The 18,215-nt window shown below is 46.0% G+C and overlaps 1 protein-coding gene across 1 annotated transcript in view; it reads left to right on the forward strand.

Moving 5' to 3' along the window:
• Window positions 1-18,215, forward strand: part of diaph1 (diaphanous related formin 1) — a 432,569-nt gene that overhangs the window by 173,591 nt on the left and 240,763 nt on the right. Inside the window, exons 13-15 of the mRNA XM_085995955.1 lie at window positions 154-269; window positions 493-557; window positions 5,604-5,783. Coding sequence (XP_085852081.1) covers window positions 154-269; window positions 493-557; window positions 5,604-5,783 — 361 coding nt within the window. The remainder of the gene's footprint in view (window positions 1-153; window positions 270-492; window positions 558-5,603; window positions 5,784-18,215) is intronic.

The following is an 18,215-nucleotide window of genomic DNA, read 5'->3' on the forward strand; positions in this document are numbered from 1 at the left end:
GGTGCTTGAACCCACAACCTTCTGACTTCGAGGCGAGAGAGAGAGCTACCCACTGAGTCACGGCTCTGTGCAGGTTAGCTTATTTTTAAAAAAAACTGAAGGTGTTGAAGTCTAAGAGGGATTACTTGACTAACATTTCCTGTTTGTTTGCAGGCCGCAGTATTACAAGCTTTTAGATGAATGTGTGTCTCAGGTAGTCCTGCAGAAAAATGGATCTGACCCCGACTTCAAATGCAGAAAATTTACTCTGGATGTCGAACATTTAATAGGTAAACACATTTTCGGATTATTTTCCTCTGATTTTATTTTGCCTATATAACAGCCACAGCACGGTAAAAGTAATTCATTGTGTTTAGTGCTTTGAGGCTTATCAATGATGTAAGATATTGTAGAAATGTAAGCACTTCTCTGTATTTTGTTCCAATATTGGAACCGCACAATGTGACAGATTGGAGGTGCCTAACAACACTTTGCTGGGCTTCTATTTTGTAGACCACTTGATTGACAAAACCAAAGTGCAAATCAGCGAAACCAAAGCCACAGATCTGGAAAAAAAGGTAATGCAGCAGAAAAGAAAGTTGATTTAGTTTTGAAGGTAAATATGGCCTTTGTACAGTGCGAGATAGACAGGCCCACCCACAATCAGCTGTGGTGATGTCAGGCTTTTAATAACACGCCTGTCGGAACACTCAACCAGCTGGCCGCTGATAGTTTTATAAAACGGTGTTTGTATTTAATAGTTTGGCAAAAAAGGTTAGCTGTAGCAGTGCGTAGGAAATAACACGGTACATTTTCATTTTAAAAAATAATTAATTTAGTTGTCGATGCTGGCATATTTCTGACTGACCGCTGTAATTTCATTACAAGGTGATTCTGGTCTGCATCCGCTGCACAAAATCCCTGCATTGCTCGCTCTCTCTCTTTAATTCAGACGTTGATTCGATGACCGCTAAGATGCATTGTTTATTCAAAATCAAGATGTTGCAAATCTGAAAAATAAAACAGAAAATGCTGGGAACACTCAGCAGGTCAGGCAGAGAGAGAGAGAGAAACAGAGTTAACGTTTCAGGTCGATGACCTTTTATCAGCGCTGCCTGCATTGTTTATTGATGCATCTGATCGAAGGTTCTGACAATTTATATATATTTTTTGTATTGGAAGCACGCTAGATGTGGAATACGGGTGGTATGCTGTGAAAATTGCCGAATTCCCCCCCCTGTTTTCATCCCTTCAAGAAAGGAAAAGAGGCTTGCGTTTATACCGTCCCTGCCATGTGCTTTTGAAGTATCCCGAGGCCCTCACAGCCAACACTGTTGTGCAGGCAAATGTGACAACCAGGAAAGATGTAAAGGCCTTAGAAAGGCTACAGAGGAGGTTTATCAGGAGGTTACCAGGGATGAGGGACTTCAGTTATGAGGAGAGGTTGGAGAAGTTAGGACTGTTATCCTTGGAACAGAGAAGGTGCCCTATTGGAGGATTTCAAGATGATGAGCGGCGTTGATCGAGAAAAACTGTCCCCTCTGGCGAGTGGATCAATAGCTAGAGATCATGGCCTAGAAATTCAGTGGGCTGCGCCACCAGTTAGCGCCTAAAGAGGGCACCTAGTGGTTTTAGCGCCACTGGCCACGCCTCCCGCGAAATTTAGCAGGGCGCTAATGGCGGCGTTAGCCTGTAGCGCTGCGCCGCCACCGATGACATCATCGGTATGCGCAGCGCCCCGCTACCGCCCCGAACGCGATATTGGGTCGCGCCCCCCCCCCACCCCTGTAGCGCCGGTCGCAATTCGTGACCGGTTCAGCGGGGCCTACCTGTGGCGGTAGTGGCGCTAATTAAAGGGGAGGTGCGGGGCAGCCATTTTTTTCGCTGGCTGCCTGCCAGCACCACCTCGCGCCGCCCTCCCCGGCCTCCTGATCCCCCCCGGGCAGTGCCGGCTGTGTGCCGGGCTCTTTTGTCGGCACTCGCGATCTCCGATCGCGCTGGTGCAGGCCCCTCCCCTTTAAGAAGGGGTGGAAGGCCTGCAGTACCGCATGGCGCCGTGCCGCAGCGTGTGGCGCTGTGGCACGTCGCGTTGCGATATTCATTTGCAGCGCCCCAAGAGGGACGCGGGGCACTTCGAGCAGCGCCCCGCTTCCGTTTGGGGCGCTGAAACTGAATATAGGGCTGGCGCAAGCGGCTCCGTCCGGAGCAGTAATTCCGGCGCCCAGGCGATCTTGGCACCCCGAATTTCTAGGCCCATAGGTTTAACTCATTGGCAATAGATCTAGAGGATAGATGAGGAGAAATTCCGGTACTTGAGGATGAGGAACTTGCAGGATTACTGACAAAAAGCAGGGATGTGGGACTGAGCTCGACTGCTCCTTCAAAGAGCCAGCACAGGCACGACGGACCGAATGGCCTCCTTCTGTGCTGTAAGTTTCTATGATTCTAACCAGTTTGCGTGCAGCAGCATCCCACAAATGGCCAGTTTTGGTGGCGTTGGCGGAGGAATGAATGTGGGCTAGCACACAGGGGAAAATACCCTCCTTTTTAGTAGTGTAGCAAAATCCTTTACGTTCACCTAAGCAGGCAGACAGGACCTCGGTTTGACACCTCTTTACCCAGAGAGTGGTGAACCTGTGGAATTCTCTACCACAAAAGGCAGTTGAGGCCAATTCATTAAATATATTCAAGAAGGAGTTGGATATATTTCTTAAGGCTAAAGGGATCAAGGGATATGGGGAGAAGGCAGGGACAGGGTACTGAATTTGGATGATCAGCCATGTTCTCATTGAATGGCGGAGCAGGCTCGAGGGGCCGAATGGCCTACTCCCGCTCCTATCTTCTATGTTTCTTATCCAAACCGTGGCATTTGCAGCATTCACGGTATTGCACGGACTTGCTGGCCTAGATTATGGACTCGGGTCCTGGTCTATTTATATCTTCCTCACAGTTTACTACTCTTCTAAGTTTCTTTTCATTTGCAAATTTCAAACTTGTGCCCTGCACCCCCAAGTCCCAGCCATTAATATATATCAAGAACAGCGGTGGTCCTAGCACCGAACCTTGGGGAACGCCACTGTATACCTCCCTCCAGTCCAAAAAAAACTATTCACAACTCTGTATTCTATCCCTTAGCCAATGTTGTATCCAGGCTGCTACAGGTAGACTATCCTTTATCCGAAAACCTCGGGACCAGCCGTGTTTTGGTTTTCGGAAAATTTCGGATTTCGGAAGGTGGGTCGGGGTCGGCGGGGGTCGGCGTCGGCAGGGGTCCGCGGGGGGGTCCGCAGTCGTGGCTTGTCCGTCGCTGCTAGCCTGGAATGCAATGAAGTTCCGCATTTCCACCAACAGGTCGTCTTGCTCGGTCGGAACAGGGGCCGGCACCGCCGCGGGCTCAGAGCTCTCGTTGCTTTCGAGCCTTTGGAAGAGAGTCAGGTGGTTCCGCGGGGGGGTCGTGCGCACGACTTACACTGACCCTCTGCTCAGCGTAAGTCGGCGGGGGTCGGGGTCGGCGGGGGTCCGCGGGGGTCGGGGTCGGCGGGGGTCCGCGGGGGTCGGGGTCGGCGCGGGGGTCGTGCGCACGACTTACGCTGATCCTCTGCTCAGCGTAAGTCGTGCGCCACTCTGGTCATGTCGTGCGCACGACTTACTCTGACTGAAAAAACCTTTGGTTTTTAGAGGGTTTCGGTTTTCGGATAAAGGGTAGTCTACCTGTACTGGCCTTTTTATCCCACGGGCTTCAATTTTGCTAACAAGCCTAATATGTGGTACTTTATCAAATGCCTTTTGAAAGTCCATATACACAACATCAACTGCACTGCCCTCATCCACCCTCTCTGCTACCTCATCAAAAAACTTAATCAAGGTAATCAAACACGATTTTCTCTTATCAGACCTGTGCTGGCTGTCCTTGCTTGTCCAAGTGGCAATTTTCTCCCGGATTATTGTTTCTAAAACCTTCCCCACCACTGCCGTTAAACTGACTGGCCTGTAATTGCCAGCTTTATCCTTCTCCCTTTTTTGATCAAGGGTGTAACATTTGCAATCCTCCAGTCCTTTGACACCGCCTCTGTATCTAAGGAGGATTGGAAGAGCGTGGCCACTATCCCTGCAATTTCCACCCTTGCTTCCCTCAGAGACCTAGGATGCATCCCATCCGGACCGGGCGATCTGTAGCAAGATAGTCCCATAGTCTGGGCTGAAGGCATGACATCAATCAGCTGCTCCTGTGAAATAAACCAGGCTGGGATGGAAGGAGTGAGTCAGCTGGGAAAATAGGTGAACATGAGACGGTTTGGAGCGAGCTGCCAAATTCTGAATGATTTAAGAGGCTGTAAAAACCAGGATCATCCATCACTTTATATTCTGTGGCATTGACTTGATTGTATCGAGCCTGCTTTCACTGACCTCAGTGGAATAATGCAGTCGGGAAGGAACAGCTGAAATAGGAGACTGATAAAGATGCCCAGTCATTCTGGTGTAGCCTCCATTATCATGAGGTGCTTTTACTATATATATCCTCAGGAAGGAAATATACTAAACCGAACTAACCCAGAGTAATTGAAAATACTTCTGCCTTTACACCTTTATTGTGAGCTAGGTACACCATATTTACTTTTATAAGAGGGTTATTTTTAGCATATATTTGTTTCTCTTTCTATTTGTCTTTTTTTTTCCTTTTCCTTTATCTCTCTCCTATCTCGTTCTTATTATCTCTTTCTCCCTCTTTCTCTGTCACGCTCTCTCTGTTTGTTTCTTTCTCTCTTTGTTCCCCCCCACTCCAATCTTTTGACTATTCTGATGTGCACATCATGTCTCTTGAACTCCCCGTTGTTTTTCCACCACCTTATCATTTCTCAAGATGACTAATGTTTTGCCAGCCTGGGCTCATGTCAGTATTTCCCCTCCCTTTTTATTCCCTCCTCCCTTGATGATACAAACTTCTACGGAGTATAGTTCCATCAGTACCGCCTGGGCTCTGATGCTTCACACAAGTGGCCAATCTCCGTACGTGACATTGAGTGTCGGTAGACTATGCGACCATGGTGGGAGTGCCACTTTGCAGTGGAGCCCGATCTTATATGCATTTTCCATGTTCCACTTTCCCACAGACGCCGCCGGACAGTTGTTAGGAATAGGAGCGCTGGATTACCCCCTGCGCTCCCCCCCCCCCCCCCCCCCCTCCCTAACCTAAGGATGCTCTGCCTAATTGGAGTGTTCCTATTGCCATTCTGGTTGACATCCTCAATCACCACAGATCAAACCGCCAACTTTGCTGGCCTTATGGCTCAGTACCTATTTTTGCTTTTTAAAGTTTTATTAAAAGCCTGCATGTTAACAGGAATGGACAATTCCTCATAAGCTTATCATGGTTCAGTGGTGGTCAGTGCAATATGTGTCTGCCAATTTCCCCCACCAATCTTATTAATTCTCTTTCACGCCACCCCTTTCCATATAGTTTTAGTTTTTAATCCTATATACAGAGCTATGGGGAGAGAGCAGGAGAGTGGGACTAATCGGATAGCTCTACCACAGGCATGATGGGCCAAATTGCAGCCTCGTGCTGTACGATCCTATGTTCTGTTTTTAATAAATATTTGTTTTTTTTCCCCCCTTTTAAACAGCTTGATTTGGAGTTAACAACTCGACATGAGCTACAGGTGGAAATTAGGAAGAAAGAAACCGATTTTGAAGTGAAGCTCTCTGAGCAACAAACAAAGCAACAGGCGCTAGAAACGGATAAAACCCAGGTGGAGACTGATAACAAGAAACTGCTGAAAGAAATTAGTCAACTAAAGGATGAGGTAATTCACTTCAAATAGTATATAACCTACTGCGTGTTAACTCCCTGGAGTCAGCCCTCACCCATCCCAAGTGCATGTCGGGATGGGTGAGGGCTGATCTAAGCAAGTTGTTTGAAATGATAAATTGATTCGATAGGGCAGATACAGAGAAGCTATTTCCTCTGTTAGGGAAATCCAGAATAGGGGTGGGGGCGGGGGGGATTAATGTTAAAATTAGCGCCAGGCCATTCAGGGGTAAAATCAGGAAGCATTGTTTCAAGCAAAGGGTAGTAGAAATATAGGAACATAAGTAGGATCAGGCCCATACGGCCCCTCGAGAGCCTGCTCCGCCATTCAGTAAGATCATGGCTGATCATCGACCTCAACTCCACTTTCCTGCCCAATCTCCATATCCCTTGATTCCCCTCGAATCCAAAAATCCATCGATCTCAGTAAATCTGGAACACTCTCCCTCCAAAAGGCTGTGGATGCTGGAAGACAATTGGAGTTTTCAAGACTGAAACATCTTTTTGAAAATACTGAGATGAAATGGCGCAGATTAACCCTTTTGAGTACTGAATGTTGTTTGGAACTCGCACGTTTGTTAACTGCCCAAAATTATTTTTGTTAGGTAAAGATATCGAGGGTTATGGAGCAAAAGCAGGTAAATGGAGTTGAGGAACAGATCAGTCCATCCAATTGAATGGCAGAACAGACTCGAGCGGCTGAATGGCCCCCTCCAGTTCCTATGTTTCCACATTTTGTAATTTTTAAATAGTTTAATATATCCTTAACTACTAGTGGAGTGGATGGGAAGAAAGGTATAAATAGACATTTGTAACTTGTCCCTTAACCTAAAAATAATCTGACAGTAGATCCTACACAAATACATGCACAGTCGTTGGATCATTAAATGTGGTTTTAAAACTGCCGAATGAGCAACGGTTGTTGGGGGTAAAATTCAGCTGGCAGGGGCACAAAATGGTGCCGCAACTGATCGACCATGTGCTTTACAGCCTGTTCTCCACTCCCCCCCCCCAACTCCGTCCATTGGTCTTTGCATTTAAGTCATTAGAAAGTAAAATCTGGGCGGAGGGAATGTACAACGGGTGGCCCGTCCACTACTGGGGAGAAGGCAGGGACAGGGTACTGAATTAGGATGATCAGCCATGATCTCATTGAATGGCGGAACAGGCTCGAGGGGCCGAATGGCCTACTCCTGCTCCTATCTTCTATGTTTCTACTGTGCGTTTTCCTCCCCTGCCGAAGTTGTATTTTACCCCCCTTGTTGTCTTTACGTTTTAACTACCCGCTTCAAATATCAGAATGTTGGGCTGTCGAGAGTTAAAATATATTTTATCACCAGTCAATTGGGCTCCCATCAGATGTAGCCTGCCAAGTATTTTGTAATTGGAAACAAAAGAAGGGAAAGTGCCGAGGACACTCAGCAGGCCAGGCAGTATCTGTGGAGAGAAGTTAGCAAGTTAACGAGCCGGATCTGAATCCGCCATCAAAAACTGGTTTCAGATTTGACCGCACCCGAACCGTTAACGTTGCTGCTCTCTGCACAGATGCTGCCTCACCTGCTCAGTGTTTCCAGCATTTTGCGGGGGGGTTTTCTTGTCAGATTTCCACCATCTGCCGCCTTTCTTTTTTGCTTTTTGTTAATTTTGTAACCTGAGTTCAGTTAATAGTTAATGGCTTGCCTGTCCCACCATGGCTGCCTCTATTCTCATTGGAGTGGATATCGAAAGAGCTGACCGCTTATGTGGAACATTTCTTCCGATCTGCATGTAACAGAAACTTGATCTCCTTAACACACTTTGCTTTAATGATGTGGCATTTATGCAGACATTCCTCTCATACTAATAATCCACACATGGTAAAACTGTGTCTGGAAGCTTACTATATTTCCACTTTATAGTTTCGAAGGCCAACTAATATTTCGCTAGCCTGGGGCTGTTGCAAGTGTTCATTCTTTTTAAAGGTTTATTAAAAAGCTGCCTATTAATAGTGTCAGGAAATTGCAGTCATATGCTTTACGAGTACATGTCTCTTCTCAACCCCCATGTACAATAGTGTCTCCCCAGCAGAATTTCTGTTCACTGTATTTGTGGTTGGTCTGACTACACACCTCCTGGGTGCTTGGAGCCCTGATAGATTCCCAGTAGCAGTCCCAGCCCACCTTTGATTATCTGGCCTACATATTAAAGCAGGATCTCAGGTATGTGCCTTTGTTCCTTTACATCGCCCACTTGCCACGAGGGTTAGCCAAGGTTATCTGCTTGCCAAAACGGCCCTCCTTATAAGATTGTGGATTCTGAGAGAATCTCCAGGTTAAAAAAAAAAAGCATTGCCAATTCTCCCACCGATTTTAAAGCAGATCCCACCTGTGTAGTTTTCCACATAGGTGAAGAACGCGTTAGATTCTAAGTTTTCTATTCAATGTTTTAAATTTTTGTTATGTTCATTAATAAATAGACATTCTTATTATGAACACAGCTAGCTTTTGCTAGTTACTTTATTGAGCACATGTGGACTTGTACAGCATCTTGTAGAGGCTTCCATCTTGACTGCCGCCTTGTGGGTAGTCTAGCCTCATGGGTAATGTAGTCTTAATATCTATACAGCTGGGTAGTGTAGTCTTATATACATACAGCTATATACAGCTCTACGGCTCCACCTAGTGTCCACTATAGAATGACATGCTATTGATCACTACAATTTTGCGGGGCTATGGGGAAAGAGCAGGGGATTGGGACTAATTGGAGAGCTCTTTCAAAGAGCAGGCACGATGGACCGAATGACCTTCTCCTGTGCTGTATGATTCTATGATTCCTGTCTCCAAACAGTGAGCAAAGTGACAATGGGCTTCTTTTCTCCTTGACTGTCCTCCGTGCATCTTGTGAAAGTCTGGCAGGGCAGCAGGCAGCGACTACCTTGATGTGAAATCATGAGTTTGCAAAGAGTTTTATCAGGACAGAAGCCATCTTATGGAACCACATGGTTGCACAGCATTGGTTGAAAGGCACTCAAAATAAATACTTGGGTTTGGACATTTGTCATAATCCCAGGGCCAATCGCCAGTACCCCTTGCAGTGCTGCTGGGAAATCATCCAGTGGTCGTTTGAACTCTTCTCAACCCGCATACTTCAGTTCTGCGGTCAACAGCGGCAGAGATTTGGTAATGTGTCTTCTGGCAAGATACATTATTTTGTTTTGGTCTCCTAAGATTGAGGCTAAACTGCTCGCTGCAAAACAAAAAGCCATCGCTGATCCCAAAATCCTGACCAGACACACTACTCTCAAAGTCCAGCTACTGCCACAAGATGACTTGGCTGAAACCATGGAGCAGGCACTGCCCTTTATATGGTTTCTATTCTGCTGTTCATCAGTTGGCCTGTTGTTGGGGTTCATATTCATCTTGACTTCCTTTTTTGAGTCAGCTTTCTGTGGCTGCTGTTGAACCCATTTTTTCCTAAGGCAAGTGTTCTAACGCAACCGTCGATCTCTTTGGACATGTTGGAGCCCTGGTTTGCAACTCTGTGCAACCACCTGTATTCCTTAGTGGACCGCAGTCATGCTCGGCACATGCTTAGTGAGCATTCCCCCTTGCAGACGACAAGCACAACATTTGTCAGGACCTACAAGGTGGCCAGTCGCAGCGGCTAAATCTAAATTGGAAACTGATGTTGCAAGTCACACTGGTGCCAATACATGTCCAGCTTTTAGGTCGCTGTTCCGCCCCGAGGCATAGTATTGCCGTAGCTGTTCTTACTGCTCTGGATGTTTGATCCTGCGGGTATTTGGAAACAGATGTCCAGTGTTTTATTAGTTTTTAAACCATCTGTCAAAATGAGGTGTACTTGCCAATGGAAATTGAAACCCTCAGAACTTTCCTTTTCATGTTTATATCAAGAAAAACTACAAAAGTTGGAAGTACGCAAGAGGACAGTTGGTATCTTCCAAAAATAGATCAGTTTAATACATTGGGAGGAGACTTTTGTCAGAACTGCGGACTTTACTGATTAACTGTGGGCAATTCTCCCGTGTTCTGGCAAAGGGATCACCTGGAACCTTAACCTGCCTTTTCTCTTTGTGGATGCTGATGATCCTGACACACATTTCCATTATTCACGGTTTAATGTGTAGGTATTTAAGGGATTGGATATCCGTTCTCTTCCCCGTTTCCGTTCAGATCCTCAGAGACCCAAGATTCCTGCTGTGAGGCCATTCTGATGCAGCACCGATCTCCCCCCCCCACCGCCCCCCCCCCCCCCCCCCCACCATCCCCATCCCCCCAAATGGACTTCGTCCTTTACAGATGAAACCTTTCCCATCTGTTCTGCGCGAGTTACTACTTCCAAACTTGAAGTCTGGCACGGGTAGTGGGATTATCTCCCAGGAGTTTATGTATTGTACAAAAACATCCCGTATGGAAATCTAACTAAAGGAGATTGTCTTTTTTCCTCCGGGGCAACTTCCTTGTCTGCAGCAAGAATGCTCGGTCTGTTCCTGCGGCTATTTCCTTTTCGGTGTGCTCGATATTTCCTTTCAAGACACAACCCAGTGAAGGGGAAGCAGAAATCTGCATTGTTATCCCTTATTCTGCTGAAGATGTGTGGATTTCGTACGATTAATGCAGCAATGTGCTGCCTTAGAGTTTTCAAAGATAAAAGTTATGTTTTTTGAGTCTGATAATGTGCTGCTTTTTTTTTTTAAAAGCCAAAAACTAATTTTCAGTGTATCGGCGTGATTAGTGCATGCTTGTAATTTGTACTTCACTGCTGATGTTTTTGGAGCAGCTGATTCCTAATGTTGCTGAAAAGATACGAGAGGCAGAACCAACACAATTATCCAACAAATGTTTGCTTTAGCAGCTGTTCTATTCACTGATCAGGAACAGTGCTGCTTTTATTTTTGTGCCTTTTTAAAATAAAAAAAGTACTTAACGTGCTGCCAGTAATGTTTCAATGCATTTTTCTTTCTGCTTCAGCTACCGTTTCGAAAACAACTTCATCTTGAAGTAGCTCCTGGCTTGAGATGGATTTTTTTTTCGGGACTAGGCTCGACTTTCTCACTCTTATTTCGAATTTTCTGCTCATTCAAATTGAAACTGCTGTTTTAGTCAAATTGCTCATTTCATACTGCTAGATAATTCCATTTTTTTAAGTCTAAAAATCACTTGGACATGAATAGGAGTGGACTATAAATTAGTTCTTTAAACCACTGGACACTGCAGCCTGAAAAATAGCAGGAATTTTTAAGTTATCCCGGATTTTTATTGTATTTTTTTTAAACCACCATAATTTCCTTCAGAAGGGTACAGAATTTTTTGTCGTTGCCGTGTTAATTTTGAAACTTGAAAAGGGCATTTAATCAAGAGTTAAAATTGGAAAGATAACTTTTAAGAGAAACAAGTTTAACAATTGTTTCTTTAAAAAGGAATTAATGAGGTCTATTGTACCCGCAATCTGAGTTCACGTTTAAGTCACGCTTCCTAAATGTGTTGAAAGTTGAGCATTCCTTCCCCTTCTGTTCTCCAACTCTTTTAAAGAGTCGTTTCCATATGCTGTGCCCTTGACCGCCCCCCCCACAACGCTGCTTGCAACAAGCAGCTGAACTTCAGAGTGTCAGACACAGGGCATCTGGCCAATTGTTGCAAGCTAGCTATTGTGGTACCATTGTGGCATCCAGAAAGCCTACTGCTCAATGTTTATAATAAACTAGGCATTAACTTGGTGTGTGTGTGTGTGTGTGTGTGTGTGTGTGTGTGTGTGTGTGTGTGTGTGTGTGTGTGTGTGTGTGTGTGTGTGTGTGTGTGTGTGTGTGTGTGTGTGTGTGTGTGTGTGTGTGTGTGTGTGTGTGTGTGTGTGTGTGTGTGTGTGTGTGTGTGTCCGTCCCCAAACGACACGCTTTCCACACACAGACCTCATTGGATGAAGACACAGCTGTATCATGTTCCATCCATATGTTTGGCCAGGACTGCTACCTCTCTGTTTTTACTCGGCTAACATTTGACCAAACTTCTGCTCTTGGGAAGAATCGATCTGCTCCATTCAGTAGCTCCAAGATGCGTCGTCTTGTGGAACAGAGAATTTGGAAACCTGGCTGCTCGCCATGGTGATGGACAATCTGGGAGAAAGAAGGAACTCTGCTGTTAGGTCATGGCAATCGACTGAGACTAGGTTGTATCAGATTCCAGCCCACCTTAATTTGGAAACATTATTTTGTGTCCAGATTAATGAGAAGAGCCTAGCTCTCGGGCCACCTTCCACCACAGCTTCTGATGTGAAAAATTACCATCCTGATGGCTTTCGTGTTAGCTGGGAGCATAAGTGAATTTGCATGCCTTATTCATTCACTAAATATCTCTCTTACCTGACAATGTAAAAATAAAATATGCCCATAGTTGAGTCTAAACTCCATCATTCTCCAAAAAAAAAATTCTCTATATTGTTTTCTAGCCCCTGTAGAAGTAATAATTGAACAGTTGCTTGTGTCATGTGGTTGCCAGGAGATTTCTCTTGCCTATTTTTTTTGAGGTAAAAGGTTAAGGCCTATAGTGCAGGATAACAACAACAACAACTTGTATTTATATAGCACCTTTAACGTAGTAAAACATCCCAAGGCGCTTCACAGGAATATTATAAGACAAAAAATTTGACACCGAGCCACATAAGGAGAAATTAGGGTAGATGATCAAAAGCTTGGTCAAAGAGGTAGGTTTTAAGGAGGGTCTTAAAGGAGGAGAGAGAGGTAAAGAGGAGGAGAGACAGGTAGCGAGGCGGAGAGGTTTAGGCAGGGAATTCCAGAGCTTAGGTCCCAGGCAACAGAAGGCACGGCCACCAATGGTTGAGCGATTATAATCGGGGATGCTCAAGAGGGCAGAATTAGAGGAGCGCAGATATCTCGGGTGGGGGGTTGTGGGGCTGGAAGATATTACAGAGATAGGGAGGGGTGAGGCCATGGAGGGATTTGAAAACAAGGATGAATTTTAAAATGGAGACGTTGCCAGACCGGGAGCCAGTGTAGGTCAGCGAGCACAGCGGGTAATGGGTGAATGGGACTTGGTGCGAGTTAGGACACGGGGCAGTGAGCACAGGGGGTGATGGGTGAACGGGACTGGGTGCGAGTTAGGACACGGGGCAGTGAGCACAGGGGGTGATGGGTGAACGGGACTGGGTGTGAGTTAGGACACGGGGCAGTGAGCACGGGGTGATGGGTGAACGGGACTGGGTGCGAGTTAGGACACGGGGCAGTGAGCACAGGGGGTGATGGGTGAACGGGACTTGGTGCGAGTTAGGACACGGGGCAGTGAGCACAGCGGGTAATGGGTGAACGGGACTGGGTGCGAGTTAGGACACGGGGCAGTGAGCACAGGGGGTGATGGGTGAACGGGACTCGGTGTGAGTTAGGACACGGGGCAGTGAGCACAGAGGGTGATGGGTGAACGGGACTGGGTGTGAGCTAGGACACGGGGCAGTGAGCACAGGGTGATGGGTGAACGGGACTGGGTGCGAGTTAGGACACGGGGCAGTGAGCACAGGGGGTGATGGGTGAACGGGACTGGGTGTGAGTTAGGACACGGGGCAGTGAGCACAGGGGGTGATGGGTGAACGGGACTTGGTGCGAGTTAGGACACGGGGCAGTGAGCACAGGGGGTGATGGGTGAACGGGACTTGGTGCGAGTTAGGACACGGGGCAGTGAGCACAGGGGGTGATGGGTGAACGGGATGGTGTGAGTTAGGACACGGGGCAGTGAGCACGGGGTGATGGGTGAACGGGACTGGGTGCGAGTTAGGACATGGGGCAGTGAGCACGGTGTGATGGGTGAACGGGACTTGGTGCGAGTTAGGACACGGGGCAGTGAGCACGGGGTGATGGGTGAACGGGACTGGGTGTGAGTTAGGACACGGGGCAGTGAGCACAGGGGATGATGGGTGAACGGGACTGGGTGTGAGTTAGGACACGGGGCAGTGAGCACGGGGCGATGGGTGAACGGGACTGGGTGTGAGTTAGGACACGGGGCAGTGAGCACGGGGCGATGGGTGAACGGGACTGGGTGTGAGTTAGGACACGGGGCAGTGAGCACAGGGGGTGATGGGTGAACGGGACTTGGTGCGAGTTAGGACACGGGGCAGTGAGCACAGGGGTGATGGGTGAACGGGACTGGGTGCGAGTTAGGACACGGGGCAGTGAGCACAGGGGGTGATGGGTGAACGGGACTTGGTGCGAGTTAGGACACGGCCAGCCGAGTTTTGGATGACTTCAAGTTTACCTAGGGTGGAGCATGGGAGGCCAGCCAGGAATGCGTTGGAATAGTCGTCGAGAGGTAAACAAGGTATGGATGAGGTTGAAATTGAAAGGAAAATTAAAAACAAGAAAAATCAACAAATGGTTAGGTGATGCTAGGCTCTGATTTTAAAAGCCTTAAAAGATTGTAGGAAGAAGAAAAGACTTGATGACGTAAGGATTTCTGCAATTTGGGGATTTGGGGAAGCAATGAGTTAAAATAGATGGTATAATGGGGGAGAATTTGAAGTCAGTATGATGACGGCTCTCAGTACGGTACCATCCCGCCTTTGAAATGGACAGCAAGTTCGGGAAAGTGCACGCGCTAAATCCTGAACTTGCGATCTGTCAAATTCCGACTTGGCAGATCGTCGGCACCGATGCTGAAATGCTAATTGCTGGCGCAGAGTTGGGTTAATTGCCCACAAACTGCCCAGCACTTACGCATGAAAATTTTACAGCTGGTGCAGAGGTGCAGGAGGGGGAATACCTTTTGGTAATATATTGCTCACCACAATTAGTCCTGACAAATCCAAGTAAATGTGTTGCACTGGCAATTTACTAGACAGAATTTCCATGCCTGGGCTTAATCCTTAGTTACCGACCGCCGAGCACAAAATCCGGGCCAATACCTCCTGATTTCAACACAGCAAGGAGAAGGAAGCGTGTTCTGTAATTAAAACTGGGTAACCTGGTCAACAAATGGATTGATTGTAGACCGGATCTTATGTTGCTACTTAGTGCAGGTCGCGTTATCCCTACCAAGGTGACATGAACAGCAACTGTTGGCAATGCTCCTGGAGCGTTATTGAAGTCTTCTTCTTATCGTGTCCACGGACAGTCGATACATAGCCCAGCCAGAACTGGACACATTTTTGCGCCTTGTTGTTGAATTCGGCAAGATCTGCAACAGTGCAGGGTTCCTCTAACGATGGGCATTGCAGGAGATGTTGGTATTGAAGTGAAAGATTGTATCTTCTGTACGTAGAAGAAAGAATTCCATGAAATCACGGTGTAAATATATAATATATGATTTATAATTGTTCTTCTTTCTGCCTTTTACCCTGACTTATAAATCATATATTAAGTCCCGTTCACCCACCACCCCTGTGCTCGCTGACCTACATTGGCTCCCGGCCTGGCAACGCCTCAATTTTAAAATTCTCATCTTTGTTTTCGAATCCCTCTGTGGCCTCACCCCTCCCTATCTCTGTAATCTCTTCCAGCCCCCCAAAATATTTGGCACCGAGTCACATAAGGAGAAATTAGGGTAGATGATCAAAAGCTTGGTCAAAGAGGTAGGTTTTAAGGAGCGTCTTAAAGGAGGATAGAGAAGCGGAGAGGTTTAGGCAGGGAATTCCAGAGTTTAGGGCCTAGGCAACAGAAGGCACGGCTACCAATGATTAAACGATTAGAATCAGGGATGCTCAAGAGGGCAGATTGCAGCACCAATAAACACCTCTTTATGGGAGTAGCCACAACTTCTTTCCAGGGACTTGATACAATTTTACACACCTCTACCCCACCCAAGAGGACCGTGATAGCTTTGGAATCCACCCTAGGTATCGAGATTGAGTCCCGAAAATGCACAAAGCTGGGTCATAGGTACAAGAGTCGGCCTTTCAGCCCCTCGAGCCTGTTCCGCCATTCAGTTCGATCATGGCTGATCACACTTGATGTGCTTTTTATATATACTTCTAAATCTATCCATTTTGGTTCCCTAACAAAAATCTTATCAATGTCAGTTCTGAAATTTTCAATTGGCCCGCAGCCTCAACAGCTTTTTGCAGGGGAGAGTTCCAGATTTCCACTACCCTTTGTGTGAAGAATTCAAAATACTAACTGCAGGAAACTTTGGTTTATCCGGAGGTTGTATGTCCGGAAACCTCGATCTACCGGCAGAAATCAGGAGCCGTTTTGTTAGGTTTTTTTTCTTCTCGTGGCTTTGTTTTCAACAGTCGGGCTCTGGAAAGCCTCTCTGAAGCTGTTGCTAAGCTACAGAGACGCTTCCAAGGTACGGGCCGACTGTTTACAAGCTGTTGCTAAGCAACAGTGTTTGTTGTCAGATGCGGAGATGAAAACCTCCGTATGCTTCAACATTAACTTTGTATGTCCGGCAGTTTTGATAGATCGGCAACAGCTCGGTCCCGTCGGTGCCAGATATAACAAAGTTTCCTGTACCTTTCCCTTGAATTGGAGAGTCTCCCTTTCAGAATATCTGAACATGAAAGCAATCTCACAGCAGATGTAGTGAAGCTCCTTCTCAGATTTCGACTTTTTCAATAACTTAAGTTCCAAAAGCTGTTGTTTTCGATCTGCACAGAATATAGAATAACCTATTCAATATCTTACATTGAACGTAGAAGTTGAAGATAGGGCATGCGTATATCGATCATCTTGTACTCAAGTAGATGTGTGCCCATCTATTGCGCTGGTTTCATGGGGAAATATCCATCAGAAAAGACAACAAAAGTAAAATATTTAGATTCAAAATTACGTTTCAATATAAGGAACTGTTGAAAACTAGGAAAGAAATATCGTGTTTAGCCTCCGTCCCATAAACCTTGCATGCATTTTTAAATATCATCATTCTCCAATGTAGCTGTTAAGAGACCAACCTAACATTCTGCTGTGTGATATAATACGAGCGAAAGTCATGTAATTTATGATGTATAAAATGTATTTTTCCACCTGCTGAGGTTATTCTGAAGGGCGATTCTCCAATTCAAGTGAAAGCTACTTAGTATTTTGACTTCTTCACACAAGGGGTAGTGGAAATCCGGAACATTCCACCCCCCGCCCCCCCCCCCCCCCCCCCCCAAAAAAAAAAGCTGTTGGGACTGGGGGTCAGTTAAAAATGTCAAAACTGAGATTGATGGATTGAGTTTACCTGCTTTTCTGAAAATAGTTAATTCAGATTTTTGTTTGTTTCCTGCAGTTTTAATTCTGCCCTGACACGTGGTAGACCATCTGTTTGAACCACCATATCCTACTAGTGTCTCATTTTATACCCTCTAGCTATTATTATATATTGATGTCCTCATATAGAAATTTTATCGCTATGAGCTGCAAGCTGCGAAAGGATTTCATTACAGGAGCTGTTTCATGAGCTGCCCTGGAGGAACTAGCAGAGCAATGTACATTTTTTTTCTTTGCTGCATTTGCGCAGTCTGTCCACACACGATGGAGCTTGAACACTGTCTCGACTCATTACCTCAATATGCTAGATCGGCACTGCAGCCAACTTACACAGTGTCCTTCGAGAGGCAGTGGCTCATTTGCTCGAAGCTTTTTATTGCAGTAAGACTGATGACTGCAGTCCTGGTGACTGGAGTGATAAACACTTTGTTTTTTCTTTCTTTTCGTTACGTGCATCAAGCGATCACTTTTTTTTGGGAGGTGGTGGGAGAGAGGAATAATGACGGCTTGTTTTTTTTTGCTTTAGCAAAGAAGAATCAACTAAAACAGCTTAGTTAATGCGCGAAAAAACCGTCCTTTCTACCATTGTTATGAGAAGCTTCTGGCTCCTGCTAGAATCCCTATGTTGATTTAAAAATACTGTTGCTCTTTGTGACCATTGAGCCGATTAACTGCTTCTTCGCACTGTTCTTCCATTGCGCACAAAAAAGACCATTTAGTGAGCAATTTTGAATTTGATTTTCTCCACTCCTGTGATGTTAGCAAAGTGACATTCTCTTAGCGAGCGGCAAATGTGTTTCCATTTTATCAGTGACACTATGGTCAATGCTGTTAAGCTCCAAATATGCCATGCTACATGACGTAAGAAAACTACTAAGCACTTAGTTTGAGTATAAAACAAGGCTTTAATCAACTGTTTCAAAACCATGAGTTCCAGTTACATCACTAGTTCCTGGTTACAAAAACATCCTGAGCAAGCTGGGCCCACGCCCGAGTATTTATACTTTCCTTGGACGGCGCCACCAGCTGGCCGCCCAGTGTTATCTCATGAGTCATTTCTACATGAATGGTAAGATTCATGACACTACATGCATACCTTATTGCATATACTCACCATGTCGAAATGAAGGCTCATTGCATCATGTCCTACTTTAACCCATTCTTTCCCTAGGACCTCAAAGCTTTATACCTTCTTTAATTTCCCCTTTCTCCTGCAGTTAGGTCTTTTTAAAACCTGAA

Source organism: Somniosus microcephalus, chromosome 8 (assembly GCF_052327205.1).
Source record: "Somniosus microcephalus isolate GS21.2 chromosome 8, FLI_Smic_1.0, whole genome shotgun sequence".
NCBI classification, from domain to species: Eukaryota; Metazoa; Chordata; class Chondrichthyes; order Squaliformes; family Somniosidae; genus Somniosus; species Somniosus microcephalus.